General features: G+C 35.0%; 1 protein-coding gene across 1 annotated transcript; it reads right to left on the bottom strand.

Annotated features, from left to right (window-relative positions):
- Positions 1–1,338: 1,338 nt before the first annotated feature.
- On the bottom strand, positions 1,339–17,407 carry LOC100377271 (uncharacterized). Its single transcript, XM_006816412.3, has 8 exons — positions 17,262–17,407; positions 8,255–8,397; positions 7,369–7,552; positions 6,137–6,310; positions 5,782–5,879; positions 4,961–5,142; positions 4,012–4,151; positions 1,339–1,584 (listed from the first exon to the last, which is right to left on the bottom strand). Exons 1-8 carry the CDS (start codon positions 17,361–17,363, stop codon positions 1,483–1,485), a joined length of 1,125 nt encoding a protein of 374 aa, XP_006816475.2. The 5' UTR covers positions 17,364–17,407; the 3' UTR covers positions 1,339–1,482.
- Between the last annotated feature and the right edge of the window lie 1,302 nt (positions 17,408–18,709).

Consider the following 18,709-nt stretch of genomic DNA (forward strand, 5'->3'; position numbering starts at 1 on the left):
AGAGATCAAGTTGTTCTCCAACTTGTACAATCAAATCTTTGCACACTTGTGTACGGCAGGGTACATGTATGTCGATGCTTTCTTCTGGTATACTGCCCTCTATCAATTTAACTTAGAGAACTGATTGTTTGTTATTTCTTTAACAATTTTAATCAGTCTTAGCCGTGGAAATCTATATGAATTTTACGTCCTCGTCTTTATTGCATTGTTTATAATATTTGGATCGAATTGAAATCCCATATCACTAAAAGTATGTTAGCGAGGTACAGAATATAAATTCTCTGTCATTGATTTTGAAATTGGCATTCAGTCGCAGCCCTAAAAGATGTGCACAAAATGAAAACTACACGGTTTGAGACTTGTTGGCAGTGATGTGGTGTTACCACTAATGCCACCAGGGGGTGGGTTTTTATATAAAATGCTGATTCAGCATGTATATGTATACAAAAAGTTATTTTATGTGCATCATAAATTGTCAATTTTGTCATCAAATAAAATAACAAGATTTACAAGAGAAATTTGGTGTTTGTATTTCCAATTTTTACAATGCAGAGATATCAATTGTACAGATATTGATATTCTCAGTAGTACTCAATGACCAAGGGGTGTGTGTCGGGGGTAATGGTGAATGGAACGGCCCATCTGCTGAATTTTGGTTTTCTACAATATATCCCTTGGTTACCTTGGATGACGCAATTTGAAAACAAAATAACATTTGAACTATATATCTGACATCTAGAAATTCCCCTTTCAATGACCATTTAGATACTGTAAAATGACTAATTTTCACTGGGTTTAAATTTCAGATTTAGCATTTCAGGCATATTCAGTGGGTTTTAAATTCACGGTTTTATCATTTAGATAATGTGTTCTATACTAAATTTTATATATTCACTGGGTTTTAATTTAGCGCATTTTCCAGTCAGCGAAATAAGCAAAATTAAAACCCAGTGAATAATTAATCCTTTTACAATATGTAATTGTGCAGATATTTTTTGTTCTAGAATTTATGTTCGAATGTCAGCGAACTAATTTTCATAATGCTATTCCCAGCAACAACAATTTATATTAGCATATCCTGTTATGTTTTGGAATCAACACGAGTAGATGCAAATGACTGCGAAAAACGAGATCCACTCACATGACTTATTATTGACTTTCTAATAAAGATCCATGCTCTCTCCTCGTAACATTGTCACTTTGTCCTACGTGACCATGGTATTTGAAACTGTGTGAGAGAACAGAATTTAGAAAGTTCAGTTTTAGTGCTATGGCTCTCATCCAGGTCTCTGCAGTGATTTGCATCTAAAGTCGCAAAAAATTCACAAAATTCCAAACTTGATATCATTCGTCCTTCTTTATTGTAACATAAATAGGTGAAAGAACGGTATATCAATCATCAAAACTGTTTTGATCTCTTGTCCTTCTTAATGATGAACAACTATGCAGCATAACGCAGTTATGAAGTAAATTGTAATCCAATCAGATGAAGTTATTGAATCGTCGTCTTGATTTATTCGCCCTTGCTACCAATTCGTACGGATATGGTACTTCAACAGCACTGGCGTCGTCAAGTTCACTCATCTGTTAAGACAACATGATTAATTACTGGATGTCAAAACTTGCACCGACATGTACTTGCATACAGTCCTGAACAATAGTTGTTAATTCATGCAAACACAAAAGTGACCATAAAGAAAATAACCCCTTGTGACCTTTGGAAGCACCCTCCGCAAACCGACTGGTGTTATAGATAGTGGAAACAATTGACCGTGTTGTAGCGATTGCATATTTTTAGGCCAACTACAATACCAGTCAGTGGACAAAATTGAAATGGGCAAATCAAAATTATTAGTGAAAGTATAAACTTGAGACATCCATTAATTTTTAAGTTTTAATTAATCAGATCTTGGTGTCTATCACTGTGATTATTAGCCTGGGATATACCATTGTGATGCCAAAAAAAAAATTGTTTTGTTGCCCTCAGCGACTGACCGAAAAATGTGAAATATTGGGTCACGTTTTTTTTTGTTTTGTTTTTTTAATAGGCCCAAATATTAAAAACTCACCATTTTAAGCAGTAAAAAAGTGTTTCTTCTAAAAATTAAGGATCCCAGACTGTTGTTTGATCTCCAGAGTCCCCGTAAGTGGCGACTTTGAACCTCGGGTTGATCTGTATTTTTCCGACATGTTTCGAATACTATGAAGTCCATATACCTTGGCTATTTACGATACTCTTAGTTTTCACGAATTTAAAAAAAAAAAAAAAAAAAAAAAAATCTGATCGACCTACCCAATTTGCAACTTGAGGGCAACAGAAGTTTATTTTTTTTTTGACCTGATGTGTTGAAATCAAGAAAACACAAAACATCAAAGAGAGCTTTTTAAGAGACACCAATTAGCACTACATGTCATATTTGTGTAAATTATATGTAATATTTCAATGATTCAGTATACAACAAATGTTGGTTGACATATGACACCATAACAAACGTATGTATTTCCCTAAAAACTTAACAACTATGATTTACAGTGATTTTATATAATTCAAGTCGATTCAGTGAAAAGATTTCTGACAAATGTTATTAGGTGGATGTGTTTATTAGTCCCCGTTCGGACGAAGTCCGAAAACGGGGACTTATAATTCGGTCTCTGTCCGCCCGTGCGTCCGTCCGGAGTCATATCTCAGAATCCCTTGGACCGATTCTTTGCATGTGTTTAGTACTTTATGTGGGACATATGCACATGCAGTGGTTTAGCGATTCGATTCAAAATGGCCGACTGGCAGCCATCTTGTTTTTTGAAAATGTTGTATTTTGGACATGCTTTGTCAGTTTTCATTCAAACTTGGTACATAGATTATACATGTTAGGATACATGTCCATGATGATTTATTTCACAATTGGATCAAAGATGGCCGACTGGCAGCCATCTTGTTTTTTGAAAATGTCGTATTTTGGACATGCTTTGTCAGTTTTCATTCAAATTTAGTACATAGATCATACATGTTTCGGATACATGTCCCCGACCGTCCGTGAGTTCCTGAGTCTGTCCGTCCGACCGTCCGTCTGTCCGTGCGTCAGTCTATCCAACGTCATATTTCAGAATCCTGTGGACCGATTCCGTTCATTCTTTGCATGTGCCTAATACCTTATGTGGGACATATGCACACGCAGTGGTTTAGCGATTCGATTCAAAATGGCCGAATGGCAGCCATCTTGTTTTTTGAAAATGTTGTATTTTGGACATGCTTTGTCAGTTGTCATTCAAACTCGGTACATAGATTATACATGTTAGGATACATGTCCATGACGATTTATTTTGCAATTGGATCAAAGATGGTCGACTGGCAGGCATCTTGTTTTTGTTTTTTTATGCGGTATCTTGGATGTGCTCTGTCAGTTTTCATTCAAATTTGGCATGTACTTTATACATGTTAGGATGCATGTCCATGACAATTTGTTTCAAAATCTGGTCAAGGATGGCCAATTGACAGCCATCTGACTTTTTGGCCTTACTACTATATTTCCACAATTTATGTACCATTTTCATTCGTATTTGGCACATACATCATACATATCAGTGTGTTTCATAATCAGATCAAAGATGGCTGAATAACGGCTGTTTTTATTTTGGCCATATTACTATGACACGAAACACGTGTTTTGATGTAAATAAACAATCTGTTGTATACGCCACTTGGAACTCAAGTTTCAAAGACATGCTCGCGACAACCCCTCCGCTTTAATATGACGAGCACAAAGAAAACTTAACGGGGACTGTGTCATTTTCAATGACTTGTTTATTTACAAGATACATTGTAACAAGTCAAGTGGACATTTTAAATAGGACAATAGGGCAGGATTATTTTCACAGATCACACTATCCACTTAAAATCTGTCCATTTCAAACACATGTCAAACCACTGAGATTTGATATGTTCAGCATAAATCTAACCAATACCTCAAATTCCTACCCAACATCTTTTGCACAAAATTACATACAGCATACCTGTTTCTCACTTAACTCCCATCCTGCTGAAGCAACCATATTTTCATCTAGTTGTTGTAGAGTCTTTGCTCCAATTATGGCCGCAGAAACTGTGTCCTTTTGGAGAAGCCATCGCAGTGCAACCTGGGAAATGGTTTTGTCTGCAGGTGAAATGAGATCAAAATATATACAATTTAAACATCAATGTGTTATTTTAGTGCATAAAGATCAATGAACTTAAGACAAAAAAAAAACTTGAAAAAAACCTAAGGATACTTAACGAGAATATATTATCCAATCACAATCCAATAGAGAGCACAATATGATTCCCGCCAAGACCAAGATGATCAGAAAATTCCAAACACATTTACATTTCTCATAATATGCAAATGGCAAGTCTAACAAAGAACGAGTTAGTATGTATTTGTCTCGCAATTTGCCCTTTGTATTAACATGCTCTATGATGCTATTCATTGAAAAAGAATTATTTGATGTGCACATGGAACTCGTGAAGTCATGAGATTGCCATTGCCTATCTCCATGTACATAAATATCAAAGTTACATACCTTATTATGTAAATTAAGGCAAATTCAAATGTGACATTACTGAGCATGTTAATGCACAATATGCAATGCATTTTGGGTGATAATGTATATAATTGAGAACTAATCTCCCTGGAAACTCGCTAAATTATATGAAAATTTTTTGAAATGATTTCACATTATTAAATTTCATATATATGACTTTTTTCAACCCATGCCATCAAGCAAAATGTTTAAATATATAATATTGCTATAGAAACCAGTGTAAAAATACCACTTTTGATTACATTTTTTGATGTTTTAAAGTCACGTATGTCAAAAAATTGTCTGGTGACCCCAATTTCTTTTTTCTTCTGTATCCTGATTGTGTGATCTTCAAGTTGGCTGAAATATCCTTAATTTCTTTTTCAAAAACCCATCTACATACCGTGTTTCTGGCCGATCCTTTCCATTGTGTCTAATAAATCAAAAACTTTTCCATCACTTGAATATTTTGAGTAATTAGGATGACTCTGTTGTTTTATTTGTGGATTAGCTTCTGAGAACGCTATTCTGCTACCTTCAGGTGGCGAGCTGCTATCTCGTTTTATTTTCCCGGTTAACCATCCACTGAATGAAAAAACAGAACATCGACAACTTGATTTAGGAAATTTATAACATCAACAACTTGATTTCTAAAATTATTTGGAAATAAATAATATGTAACAAACAATGGGACCAGGATTCAAACAATTGTACATTTTCTTGGCGATATGTGAAGTAAACTTTTTTTATTTTAACATATGTATATTGTTTGTTTTTCATAATTCTTCACAGTATTATTTTAATTTAAGGATGTTTTTCATATCTTCATCGTCTGACAAATTATCAATTTATGATATTTAATGATTTTCATTATTATACAGCTAGCAAAAAAATTGACTTTCCCACAAGAAGCCATACTTGTATTTGATATATTACGGTACGTACATCTTGCATTCATTTCAATGTTCAAAAAGATACACACCGCCAGCAACATTGAACAGGTTCCAGATTATTAATGTCACATTTGAACACTCTTGTTTACATTGGACGCAAGATTACAAATGGAAAAAGATGAATAATAATAAGGTTGTCACAAGGGATGCCGCAAAGTATGCACCTAGGCAGTACAGGATCACATAGATAATCATTCTACTACCTATCGGTACCTATGTGCATGCTGGATTCTGGCAATAACCTCATTATGTTTTCATTATTATAAATTACCCTTTAAGTGGGCTCCACGCCATGACACCGACACCTTCATTTCGACAGACATCCAGTAGTTCCCATTCAGGCCACCGACAGAGTAAACTATATTGAGACTACCAAATAAACAAGAACAGTGAGGAATACATTTTGTTGTTTTGTTCCAGAAATGGGATGATTAAAATCTTCCTTAAATTATAATATAATTCATAGCATTACAGGATATTGCATCAACTATCGCTGTAAACACCTTATTCGGTATAATTATTACACTGCCATTTTAATGTCAAAATAATTATTGCCTTGATATTTTCTATTTCTGAAAAATGTAATTTAACATCACCATGGTATTGAGTGATGATACTCTACTTACTGCCAGACTGATCCATGGATTGACACCCATACTCTTACATAACATCATGATTTTCTGCATTTGCCAACCTAACACATTGCCAGCACCAACGTATCGTATTTTACCAGCTTTGATAAGGTCATCTAGCGTACGTATAGTTTCCTCAATTGGGGTACCTTCATCCCACACATGGATCTGTGTGTAAATCAAGTTGTGATTTGTGTTAATTTGAGTCCATTGATCATGTGTCAACATTTCAACATCTGAAAAAGGCTCTGAAATAAAACGATGTGGGAAATCAACATAGTGACCACTTTCATCAATAATACATGTACACACACACCAAAACTTGACTGTGATGACCCTCACCTTGAATAATTTTTCAAAATTTATATTAATATTTAATCCAATTCAACTTTTCAGTTTGCGAAGCTTAGGGTCAGAGAAAGGAGTAAGGTATGGTACACATTATATTTATTTAAATAAACTACCGGTAAGTGTGTACCATATACATTCCTCTGTTCTCTAACTCTATGCTATGCAATTCCTGTACATTAAATTATAATTTGTATGATGTTGTTTTTATTGTGTTGTAATTTATTAAACTCAATGAAAATTGTTGCAATTTATTTGAGTTTTGCAATTAAATCAAAACCCTATATAGGGTATATAGGGTTGCATTTTAAGTAAGTTTAATAGACACATACATAGTGACGATGTATGTGTCAGTGTCAGTGTCTGTTTCCACTTTTCATTTCTGATTCTGCATGTTTCATAGAGTTGTTTTGTTCATCCTTTTTTTAATCTAATCCAAAACACGTTGAATAAATAAATATAGTTGAGTAAGGTTTTTAAAAAAAAACAAATTTCAATTACCGGTAAGGGCTTTCTCCGTGAATCTATTAACCCAATGTCTTAGTTTTAGGGATATACATAATATATCCACCGAGGTAATCCAACGAGTAGGTAGTCATGTTTTTTAATCTTGTGTTTTCTCATATAGATACTAGGGGATTTTACTTACTTTTTCTTAATTAAATTTACTATTGAATCTACATATAATTTTCCTTAACATATAACTAAACATTCAGCATGAAATCACACACACTATTAACACGATTCAGACTGTCCTTTTAAAACAAGGCTTTGAAGAACCACATTTTAGTTATTGCACTTTGAGTTTGTTATGGGTCCCAACTGATGCTTTAACTTTATTAACCTAAATCAGACAAGATCAATAATTCCAATCTCACCTGATACAGATCAATATAATCAGTCTTTAATCTTCTTAAACTTTCATCCACACTTCTTATCAAGTGTTTTCTACTCAGTCCAATGGTATTTGGATCATACTGACCAACATTGTCCACTCCACTATAACTTTTATCTTGCATGTAACATGGCTTGGTAGTGACTATAAATCGATCCCTCTGTTTTCTGAATGTAAAACACAACATTTAGTATAACGCCATGCTAGAAATATCTTATGAGGGAAAACAAATTGATGCAAGTGTCATAAATTCTTTAATTTTTTATAACAAATTGATTGGATTTGTCTTTGGTTTATAGATTAAATAAAGCAACATTTCCAGAAATAAGTTGGTTGCTTGTCAGTTTGAAATGTGCACTTTATACTTTTTGCCAGGGTGGGAATAAAAAGGAAGAAAAAAAACAGCAAAACAAAAAGTACCAAAAATACATTTTTTAACTTCTCAAGACATAGATAAAAGATATTTTTTCATGAAAACATTTTCATAATTATGGTCATTTAAATGTAATTTTTAATCTGAAATTAATCTAAAAATACATCTGATATATTGTTTAGCATTGAATCATTAAAAAGTTGAGGGGTGAAAAATTGTGCAAAATATTGTTTTCTTTCAATTAGATTTGTGCTCACTTTTTGTTTCCATGATGAAGTTGCTGTAAATATTTGTTTACACTATGTGAAATATTTTTTCCTCTAAAATTTGAGCAGCAGATTTTATTTATCTGTTATTTTTTTTTCATGATTTTTTTCCTGTGCAAATTATTTTATATCATCGCTCCTCTCAGAGTTTCTAATGGTCAACCACTTACAGGTTTTAATCCAAATATTTTGACAAAAGTCATCAACATAGAAAAAAAACATCTACTCACTTTGCTAACCAGTTTCCTATAATTTCCTCTGCTTCTCCATTACTGTAATCATCAGATGTATCAATAAAATTACCTCCCCATTCAGCAAAGCGGTCTAAAATACTGTGTGCCGTTATTTCATCGCACTGGCCTGGCCTCCCTGCCTGAAACGTAGTGTTTGAATATTGTAAATATGATATATATCTTATAGAGCAATGATTTATTTGACCACAAGTAGCATCCTTTTCACCACCATCACAAATTCACTGAATAGTCCCGTTTATAGTCTGCACTTTACTTCAGAAAATTGGACACAAATAGCAAAAATTTTATGAGTAACAAGTCATTGTTAATGCCATAGTCCCCGTCATGTTTTTATTGACTTTGTCAAACAATGAAAAGCATAGTCAGATTATGTTTAAATACCGTATTTCTCTGGGTAAGCGCCCATGCCCGGGGCAAACGCCCACCCCCCAATTTTGATGCAATAAAGAGATTGAGGTCATGTCCGGGCATATGCCCAGGGGGTCTTTTTATACACTTGTAATAACAAAAAATAACAAAAACCTATTGTTGTTTGATGTATTAACAGTTGACTTCCTTAGAAACGATTCAAGAAAATCTTACAGAGAGCCGCAAGGCAAGTGTTGCACTTGGCTTTAATGTCATCGACAAGAAACAATTGTTTTGGCTTTATAAAATTTAAACCACTATATTCTGCCTTTGTACCAAATGTAAACGAAATCTGTACAATCATCTCTGTATCAAAGACAGCTCAGAATCAAACTCTTGTGTGCTGAAGATATTGGAGGCATGAAAAACAATTAAGGAATACTGTATTTACTATATTAGAAGCACATCTTCTTTACACATAAATGCATTGTGTTTGTTGCATGCAAAATAATTGAAATATGTCTTATTTTGAGCAGATCTGTGGATTATTTAAAAGCACCTATGTACCTAGTTTTATTAGTGGATATCTATGGAACACCTGTAAAATAGTTAATTTATGCAAATAAGATAATTAGTAAGCTTACAATTTAACCCTAAATTAGGTATTAATATGTACGGATCAGGTCTGAGCATTACCCCAGAGCATCTATGTACCAAATTTCATTAAAATATAATTGTTGGTTTTTGAGATATCATTGGAACAGACACACACGCACACACACCCACACACAAATGCACTAACCACAAATCGCACACAGGAGTAATAAATGAACAGAAATCTCCTAAAAAAAATGGCCACCAGTCCGCCATTTTGAATCGAATAACGAAAAAAAATTATGTGCATCAGTATATGCCAAGTTTGAAAAAAAATCGGGAGAGGCATGTCCAAGAAACAGTTGATGACATGTCTAATGTTGATTTTTGCTGTTATTTTGGGATATAAATGGCGGCCAGTCGGTTAAAGGTCAACCAAATCAAAAATAAATCGATGTGCACATGTCTCCCATTATGACTTGTCTTTGTACCAGCTTTGAAGAAAATTTGTCCAGGCGTCTCAGAGAAATGACGACGGACGCACGGACACAAAAACATAAGTCCCTGTTTCGGCCAGCGTCCGACCACCTGTACGTCCGACGGGGACTAAAAGGTGAAAATTCACTCAAAATCTGTCTGCTGGCTCCAAAATTAGGGTTTCATTTCCAGATTGAAGAATATAAAAGTGCAATTGCAAAACAAATTGGATGAGAAACTGGTGGTGAAAAGGTTACTGTCAGTTAGCAGCCACATCCCAGTCCCAGCCCCGGGACAACCTATAAGCCAGTTCACGGTTTAGCCGGCTTCGTAACGAGGCCGGGGTCACCTGGGGTCAAGGGGGATAAAAATCGCTGACGTTGGTGGCGTTGCATAGTGTTTGCCTTGACAGTCGCGTGGATACATGCATTTAAACGGGATTCTACTAGAATCTAAAGGCTAATCTGAGTTTATTCTGCATGTGAGTATACATCAGTTGTTTGCGATGATTATAATAACAATTTTCCGAGTCTGACAATAATATTTATTTGATTATGAGCACATTAAGAGTACATATGCAGAGTACCCAATTTATGACTTTGCTGTTGCCACAGAAATGTAGGTTGTATTTCATATTATGTAATATATTATGTCCATATGTGCCTAAATTTCACACAGTTTGTGTAAAAACATGTATAGAATATAGCACAGTATTATGGTCGTATTTCATTGTCAAAATATTCTATATGGCTAATTTTTAGTGTCAATATAAATAGTCCTAGCTACTGTTTGATACATATACTATATCAATATTTATTTGAAATAAATATAACAACTTGCGTCTTGTAGAAGTATACACTAAAATAATTCCATGTGCTTTTTCCTTCAGATAAACATATTCTACAATGCCAAAAGTTATTTGTGCTGTGGTAGGGTGCCACAACAGCACCTATAGGATCAACAAATGGAAAACAGAAATATGTGATCAACACAGGTCCCTTCATGGTGTAGGAGCATGTATTTGCGACCCTCCTTTTTACTTATACCCCTTCCCATCAAAGCTGAATAATCATGAAATGTACAAAGAGTGGTGCAGGATAATGTACAGAACAGACAAATTAACCAAAAAAAACTGGGAGGCTACCAAATATGACCGTGTTTGCTCTGAGCACTTCATTGATGGTAAACCAACAACAGAACACCCATATCCTACTTTGGCTCTTGGAAGATCGTTGTCTAAAGTAAAAGCACCCAGAAGAAAACTCTGTAAACATGCACTTGAACCAATACGAAAGAGACAGAAAGTAACATTCACACATTCATCAAATCCAGACAATACTGAACTGTCAGATACACCATCAATAACATGCCCATCAATTGCTGGCCCTTCTGATGATAGAAACATACCTGAATGGATACATAACTACATAGAGCCACTGCAGTGTGATTGTCCAGGTGAACATTGTCCAAGGTGCCACATGAAAGACATTGAAATAAAAGAGAAAGACAAACTGATAAAACAACTTTCTGAAAAACCTCCAAAGCCTAAACTACAATTTGATGGAATTATAACTGATGACAAGGCTTGTCTTTTCTACACTGGAATAACAACTATTAAAATATTTAATCTATTATTTGAATACTTTAAACCAAAGGTTGTTAAAATGATGTATTGGAAAGGTGCAAAGACATCAAAGTCTCAAACACAAGAGTCACCTATGAAGAGAGGACCTGGACGAAAGGTGGAAATAAAAGAAGAAATGCTTATCACTTTGATGAAATTGAGACTTGGATTATTGAATGAATACATCGCCAGAACATTCAATTTATCAGAAGGTTTAGTATCATCCATATTCACAACTTGGGTAAAAGTGATAGGCCCTCTCCTGAAAGAAAGTATTTTCCTACCAGACCCTGAAAACATTAGAGCCAATCTCCCAAGGTGTTTCATGAAACGGACCCCAAGGCTTAGAGGTATATTGGATTGTACAGAATTTTTTATAGAGAGACCAAGAGAACTTGAACTCCAGGCCTTGACCTGGAGTGACTATAAAAAACACAATACCATCAAGGTTCTAGTAGTCATTACTCCACGTGGTAAAATTGGGTTTCTCTCAGAGGCTTGGGGTGGTCGGACATCTGATCGACATATCACACTGAATAGTGGATTTATGGACAAAGTGGAATTATATGATCAATATATGGCTGATAGAGGGTTTGACATTGCAGGAGATTTACTGTTACATAGGGCAGAGCTGATCATTCCTCCTGGTGCAAGAGGCCATGAACAAATGTCAGGAAGTGACGTCAAGAAAACAAAAGAAGTTGCCAACCTCAGAATCCACATTGAGAGAGCTATTGAGCGAATAAAGCGCTTTCGAATTCTCAAAACAACACTTCCTTTAACGTTGGTTCCTTTAGCAAATGACATTATTATGACCTGTGCAGGACTGTGTAACCTCCTTGATCCATTAATCAAATGAACCAAGTTGAGTTATTTTCTTGTAGGACTGATAGGATAATGTGCAACTTTCAGTTTTTGCAGATCTCTGGATAACTTACCATGTTTAATGAAGTGCCATCAATGCTTCACCTTTCTTATATTGTAATTTCTGTGTATTTGCAAAAAATATGATAGTTTTGTGATCAAACCTGATAAATACATTTATATAAAGAATGATATAAACAATCGTTTTAAAATATTTTTCTGACAAACTTGGTTCATTGACATTACATGTTTGTGATGACACACAGGCTTATCAAATATTGTATTGTGTTTTAGTTATAAATATATATACTAATAAATATGAACATTTTAATTTTAAATGCAAGGTGGAATAAGTTTGATGATCATGTTCATTCACCACGAGTAACGCCTTGAAATAAATATGTGTTCTGGTGGTTTAGAATGAACGCCTGTGTGCTGAGAGTATTGGAGATACATTAAAATAAATTTAAGATTTGCTTTTCAAACAAGAAGCTTGTCAACTAATTTTTGCTATTTGAGATGCATAACATGAAAAACAATGTGATTCACATCATCAAAATTTATAATACATACAGAAAATACATTTAATTTTTAATCCATGGTATTTAGTCTAATTTTTCATCTATGGTTTTTAGTCTAATTAGTTCCATAGCACCTCTGCGATGAATTAAATTTAAATCTGATTTTTCTGATATCGGAAATGGGCTAATAATATATATTCAATGTTTATCAACATTAAACTAATCATGTCTGTGGATTACCTCAATGAACCAAATGAATTATTATACAAATTAAGCACTTATTATGCATAGATTTAGGTCTGTATATTGTTTCAGGGTGCTCATGTAAAAAGTTTCATTGAAATGGAATAATTAGTACATTATCAGTGTAAAAGCCAAAAATTAACTAATTATGTAAATTAGTTGATTAATATACACACATTTTTACACAAGTTTCATTGAAAAGTAATGAAGTAATAGTACTTGAAATATCAAAAGCTGAAAATTGATTAATTATGCAAATTAGGTAATTAATATTTCACATATCTGTATGTGCATCGTCCTATGTATCTATGTAAGTTTCATTGAAATGTGATAATTATTTTACCTGAGATATCAGTGGAAAAGTCAAAAATCTAATCATTATTAAAATTAGGTTAATTATATGCATGGATTTTAATCCAAAACTAATCACATCTGCGGATTAGCCCAGAGCATCTATACACCAAGTTTCATTAAAAACCAACATACGGTTCTTGAGATATCAGAGGAACGAACAGACACACACACACACACACACACACACACACACACACCCACACACACATACAGACAGGGTAACTGCAAAGACTCAAAAATCAAACAATATACTATTTCATAAATGTCCATACTTTAATTCAAATTCTACAATAATATTCCACACATATATTGTATAAGCTACTTAATACACATGCCACTTCTACTTCATATTAATAAATATAGAAACACGTCTTGTACAGTGATGACCACCAAGGTGCCTATTTTATAAATGTTAAAGGATCATTTGTGATTTATTTTTTGTTGTCATGTTATCTGAGTGTTGAGCCTTCTGCATTTGGTAAATACTGAATCCAGTTTGAAAAAAAAAAAATTGAGTTAACGTTTGCATGTAACCAAATGAATGTTGTGTAGGATTGCACTGGTAGTCAGCACTGGAATCTAAAATTATTTTCTGCAGTTAGGACAATACCACTTTTCCTCTCCAAGTTCTTCATCATCCTCCCCTTGAATGTTCACACATCCCCAGTGACACCACATGTTGCATTTATCACACATGATACTGTTTTGTTCATTTGTTTCAATGTGAGGCGTTTCAAGGCACTCTGTTGTGCAAATTACACACAAGTAAATGGGTTCAGTGACCACCTTATGTTTTTTGCCCTTTCCTTTGGCTGGCTTTTTGCTTCTTTTCTTTGCTTCCTTTGTAGACATTGTTGTTGGCAATTGGGATACTTTCACATTGTGTTCAGCTACTGGTATACTGTCTGGAGCAGCTACAGTGTCTGTAGATGTTTCAACCTCCACTTCAGTTGTGCTACAAAATCTCAAAGCCCCTAAAACATATGTCTCATAAAAGAGACAGAGTTTCTTTAGCATATCCTGCCACATTTCACCGTCAAACAATACTCTTTCAATATAATGGCCTTTGTGGCTGTACACAAAAAAATCACACCACTTCAAGCCAGTAATAGCTAGTTGTCCCTGAATTTGAAAAAAATATTCATGTTTCTTGGATAACGATACCACACCATCCTAATCTACTAAATAAGGTAGATTAGCAGGGTTTGGTTCCTTATCTACTATGCTAATAGGACATTTTATTTCTAGCAGTCCTTGACCGCAACAGCAGTGCACCATTCTGTCTGGAGAAGCACCTAAATATGGTAGATTTGGCAGCACAAATAATCCACACTTTTCAACTTTCAGATGTTTATGTGCTTTCTGCTTTTCAGAATATTTTTGTGCTGCCAAATCTTCCATTCTTCTGCCATATTTTAGTGCAGGGATATTTTCACTGACAGAAGTTCTTCCCATGATGATGTTTACAAGCCTAGTGCAATCAGTTCCTGGGTTTCTCAGTGCAGTATCCATTCTTGTGCAAACTTGTTTAAATATGGAAGAAGTGCAACGTCCTGTTCGCTGTGCTATCCACAGTGGGTTATCAGCCTGGCCACGAGTTGCTACTTCTAACATTCTCACCTCCTCATGTGATAAAGTGATTGTTTTTTCATCACACTGGGTAACAAGTTCAGTCATTGATGGAGGTGCAATGGTTTCTGCTTTTGAATGTACCATGTCAAACTTCTGACATATAGTGTGGCGATCCATACTGTTCTCCAGAAGGAGGACACTGGATGGGTTGATCACTTGCAATCTACCCATAAACTGTTGGAAATTCATTCCCTTGTTTTTCTGGTAAGGCAGAAATATCTTTTTCTGCTCCGAGTGTATGTCTGTTGATTGGCCTACAAACAGAGCAGCAAAAACAGTCATTAAATGTACATTTCAAATAAAAAATTCACAAAATTATTTGTGTATTAATTGCACAATAAATAAAATTTGAATATTCTCACCAGTTCTTGAAGCTTTAGGCTTCACAATTTTCATGTCTCTTACACGGCATGGCTCAACTTTCAAAGATTTTCCACCTTCAGCCCAACTACAAGGAAGTGATGTGCAGGTCGTTGACACATACCCATACTGCCAGCAAAAATCAACTTTAAATAGAAGTGCTGCAACATGATTGCAATTCTGGCCAATCCTTGAAATGAAAAGTAAAGAAAATAGTTATACATAAGTGTAAAAATTAAATATCAAAGCTGATCTACTGACACTGGAATCTAAAATTCTAAAGTAAACACAAGTGTATAGTCCAATATAGCATCATTTAATATAGTATAATTATGTAATTTCTTCACATAATATTTAACATTGCACTATATATTTAATACTTTTATGACTCACACTTTAATATGATTTAAATATGGCGAAGTATCAGAGAGAGAAATTCATGTACATACCCTGCAAAACATGAACAGCATGCACTGTTGATGTTGCCTGTTTTCTTATGAAGCAGAACCCAGACTTCATGTGGAATGTCTCGTATTCGCTGTGAAGGAGTGCACTTGGCCTTAAGGAAGCAATACTTGCTGCCAGGAGTAATGTGATGATATTTAACTTCAAAAAGCCAACGACTGGAGAAGTATGAATAGGCCTTCTGGTCTTTATAGTCACTCATAATACGCTGCATTAAGGAGACTCCTTCTTGTCTAGCAGGTTCCAGCTTAGCCAAATAAACACCTGAAATTGGATAGTGTATTCTAAAAAGTTGCTTTTCTATCACAGTATACAACAGCTAATTATCAAAACTGCTTCCAATATTCAATAGTGGTACATGTGATGATTTAGGAAATATTTTAGGTAATTGCTTGTATAGTAAATTGTACTTTGGAATAGCACATTACCTATATCTTGGATCATGGTGGGCGGCCACTTACTCATGGCAGTTTTTTCATCCTCCCAGCCCACCAATGTTTTGGGATCTGGAACTGGGCCATCAGGTGTTGTTAGTGCATCTCCAAGTTCTTTTCGCACAGTCTCCTGGTATTCCTTATCAGTTGGAACAAAAGGTAACTTCAACTCCCATACTACAAATGCCCTGGCAACCAATGTCTCTTTATTTCCAGTACAGCTTACTCCTCTTTTCTTCAAATATGCTTTCAGTGCATCAACTTTCCATCGCTTAAAGTCATTCAGAGTCATATTGTCATCCATGTTCCTAAAATCACATGATTCAAACAGTTATTTGCTATAAACAGTTGAAGTGTGGTCAATTTGCATAAAAATGTATAAAGATTTTCTACTGACTTTCTGACATTGGTTGCCATGGCAACTAAAGCATGGGAGTTGAAGCTACCCACTGATCAACATTAGACAAACAATACATCAAATACTAGGATTAAAATTAACTATATGGAACATTTTGTCAATGTATCTACTAGAAATACGACCATAATACTGTGCTATATTCTATACATGTTTTTACACAAACTGTGTGAAATTTAGGCACATATGGACATAATATATTACATAATATGAAATACAACCTACATTTCTGTGGCAACAGCAAAGTCATAAATTGGGTACTCTGCATATGTACTCTTAATGTGCTCATAATCAAATAAATATTATTGTCAGACTCGGAAAATTGTTATTATAATCATCGCAAACAACTGATGTATACTCACATGCAGAATAAACTCAGATTAGCCTTTAGATTCTAGTAGAATCCCGTTTAAATTCATGTATCCACGCGACTGTCAAGGCAAACACTATGCAACGCCACCAACGTCAGCGATTTTTATCCCCCTTGACCCCAGGTGACCCCGGCCTCGTTACGAAGCCGGCTAAACCGTGAACTGGCTTATTGAAGATGCTGGTAGGTGTCTTCTCTGACACCGCCCGTCCTGTCAGTGAGCCGCTCGGAACAATACGAGCGCTAGCGAAAGTGAAATGAAATGCGTATAACTGTCTGTACCTTATGCTTCCCAAAGACAGTTGATCCAAGACAGATGTTTGATACTTTAAGACCGCTGTTGCCCAGATAGTGATAAACAACGTGTTTCATGCCGGCTGCCATTTGCACTTTTTTAAGTGATGTCTGTAATAGGGGTCACGGGCATGTGATAAACGATTAGGGTCAACCATTCAAAATTATGGGTGTGGCTAGAAGAGTAGACTCGATGCCGTTTATTATCGCAAGACTTGTGTCTGTTTCTGGGTGTCTATAAGCCGAATCTCAAAAAACTTATCAACACGATTACGTTCATGCTTAATAAGCAGCTAATTTGCATATTAATTATCTCATTTCAGCCTGTTTAAGTGAAATCTCAAAAACTTTGTTGATCAAATTTGGTACACAGGTACCGTGAAGCTAACGTGCAGACATGATTAGTTTTAGTGTCATGACCCTATATTATTACGTAGCTAATTTGCATATTGACTCATTTTGGCCTGTGTAAGCAAAACCTCAAAAATTTCAGAACGGATTTTGAATAAAACATTGCTATATATTTGAGCTGGCTGGTGATCCTAACCTCTAATGCTATTGCCACTTCACTGTATGATGGGAATTTTTATTTCCTAGATATTGTTAATGCATATATTCTGTATTCATATGGGATTTTTGCAGAGTTCAACTAAGACTATGACCCCAACTATGACATGGCACTAATACAATTTCGCTAAGATTTGTGGGGTTTTGAAGTTTTTTTTTAAATTTATTTCTCCGTGTAGATTTGTTTCTTCGCAAAGTATCCCAACCTACATACTTCACATACATTCTAATGTTCAATCGTATATAAGTGTCTCAACGTAGATTAACAAGCGCGTACATGTTCCTGTCTGCAGGCCTGTGTATACGTACTACGCGTATAGTATAAACCGTTTTCAGTGGATGTATAATATAGACATCATTATTTTAGACGATTCAGTCTCTAATGTCTGTCAGGTCAAATATTACGTAACTCTATCTTTGAAATGCAGTTCCAATTGATGCAGTCTTGTGATAAATGAATGTACTTCTACTAAAATTGGATGTGTTAAAAGTGGCATCTGCTGGCTTTATTAAATTATCCATGTCACTGTCCTTCTATGCCCATATACGAAATATATAGTATCCCAATATCCAAGGAGTGATTATTAGGTATGGTTGTTTAGGAGAACCTGGGTGCCGCGATCGAAGCTCATTAAGCTACACCGCCAACTACATCATTGCACGAGTTCACAAGGCCATAAGATTTGTTGCCCTCAGCGACCGACCAAAAAATATGAAATATCGGGTCGCGTTTTTTTCCCATATACCTCGGTTATTTACGATACCCTTAGTTTTCACGAGTTACAAAAAATATGACCGACCGACCCAATTTTTCAATTTTCCGACTTGAGGGCAACGTAAGTTGTTGTTTTTTGGCCTATAAATAAACT

The sequence above is a fragment of the Saccoglossus kowalevskii genome, chromosome 1 (genome assembly GCF_978046115.1).
Source record: "Saccoglossus kowalevskii chromosome 1, keSacKowa6.1, whole genome shotgun sequence".
Classification (NCBI taxonomy): domain Eukaryota; kingdom Metazoa; phylum Hemichordata; class Enteropneusta; family Harrimaniidae; genus Saccoglossus; species Saccoglossus kowalevskii.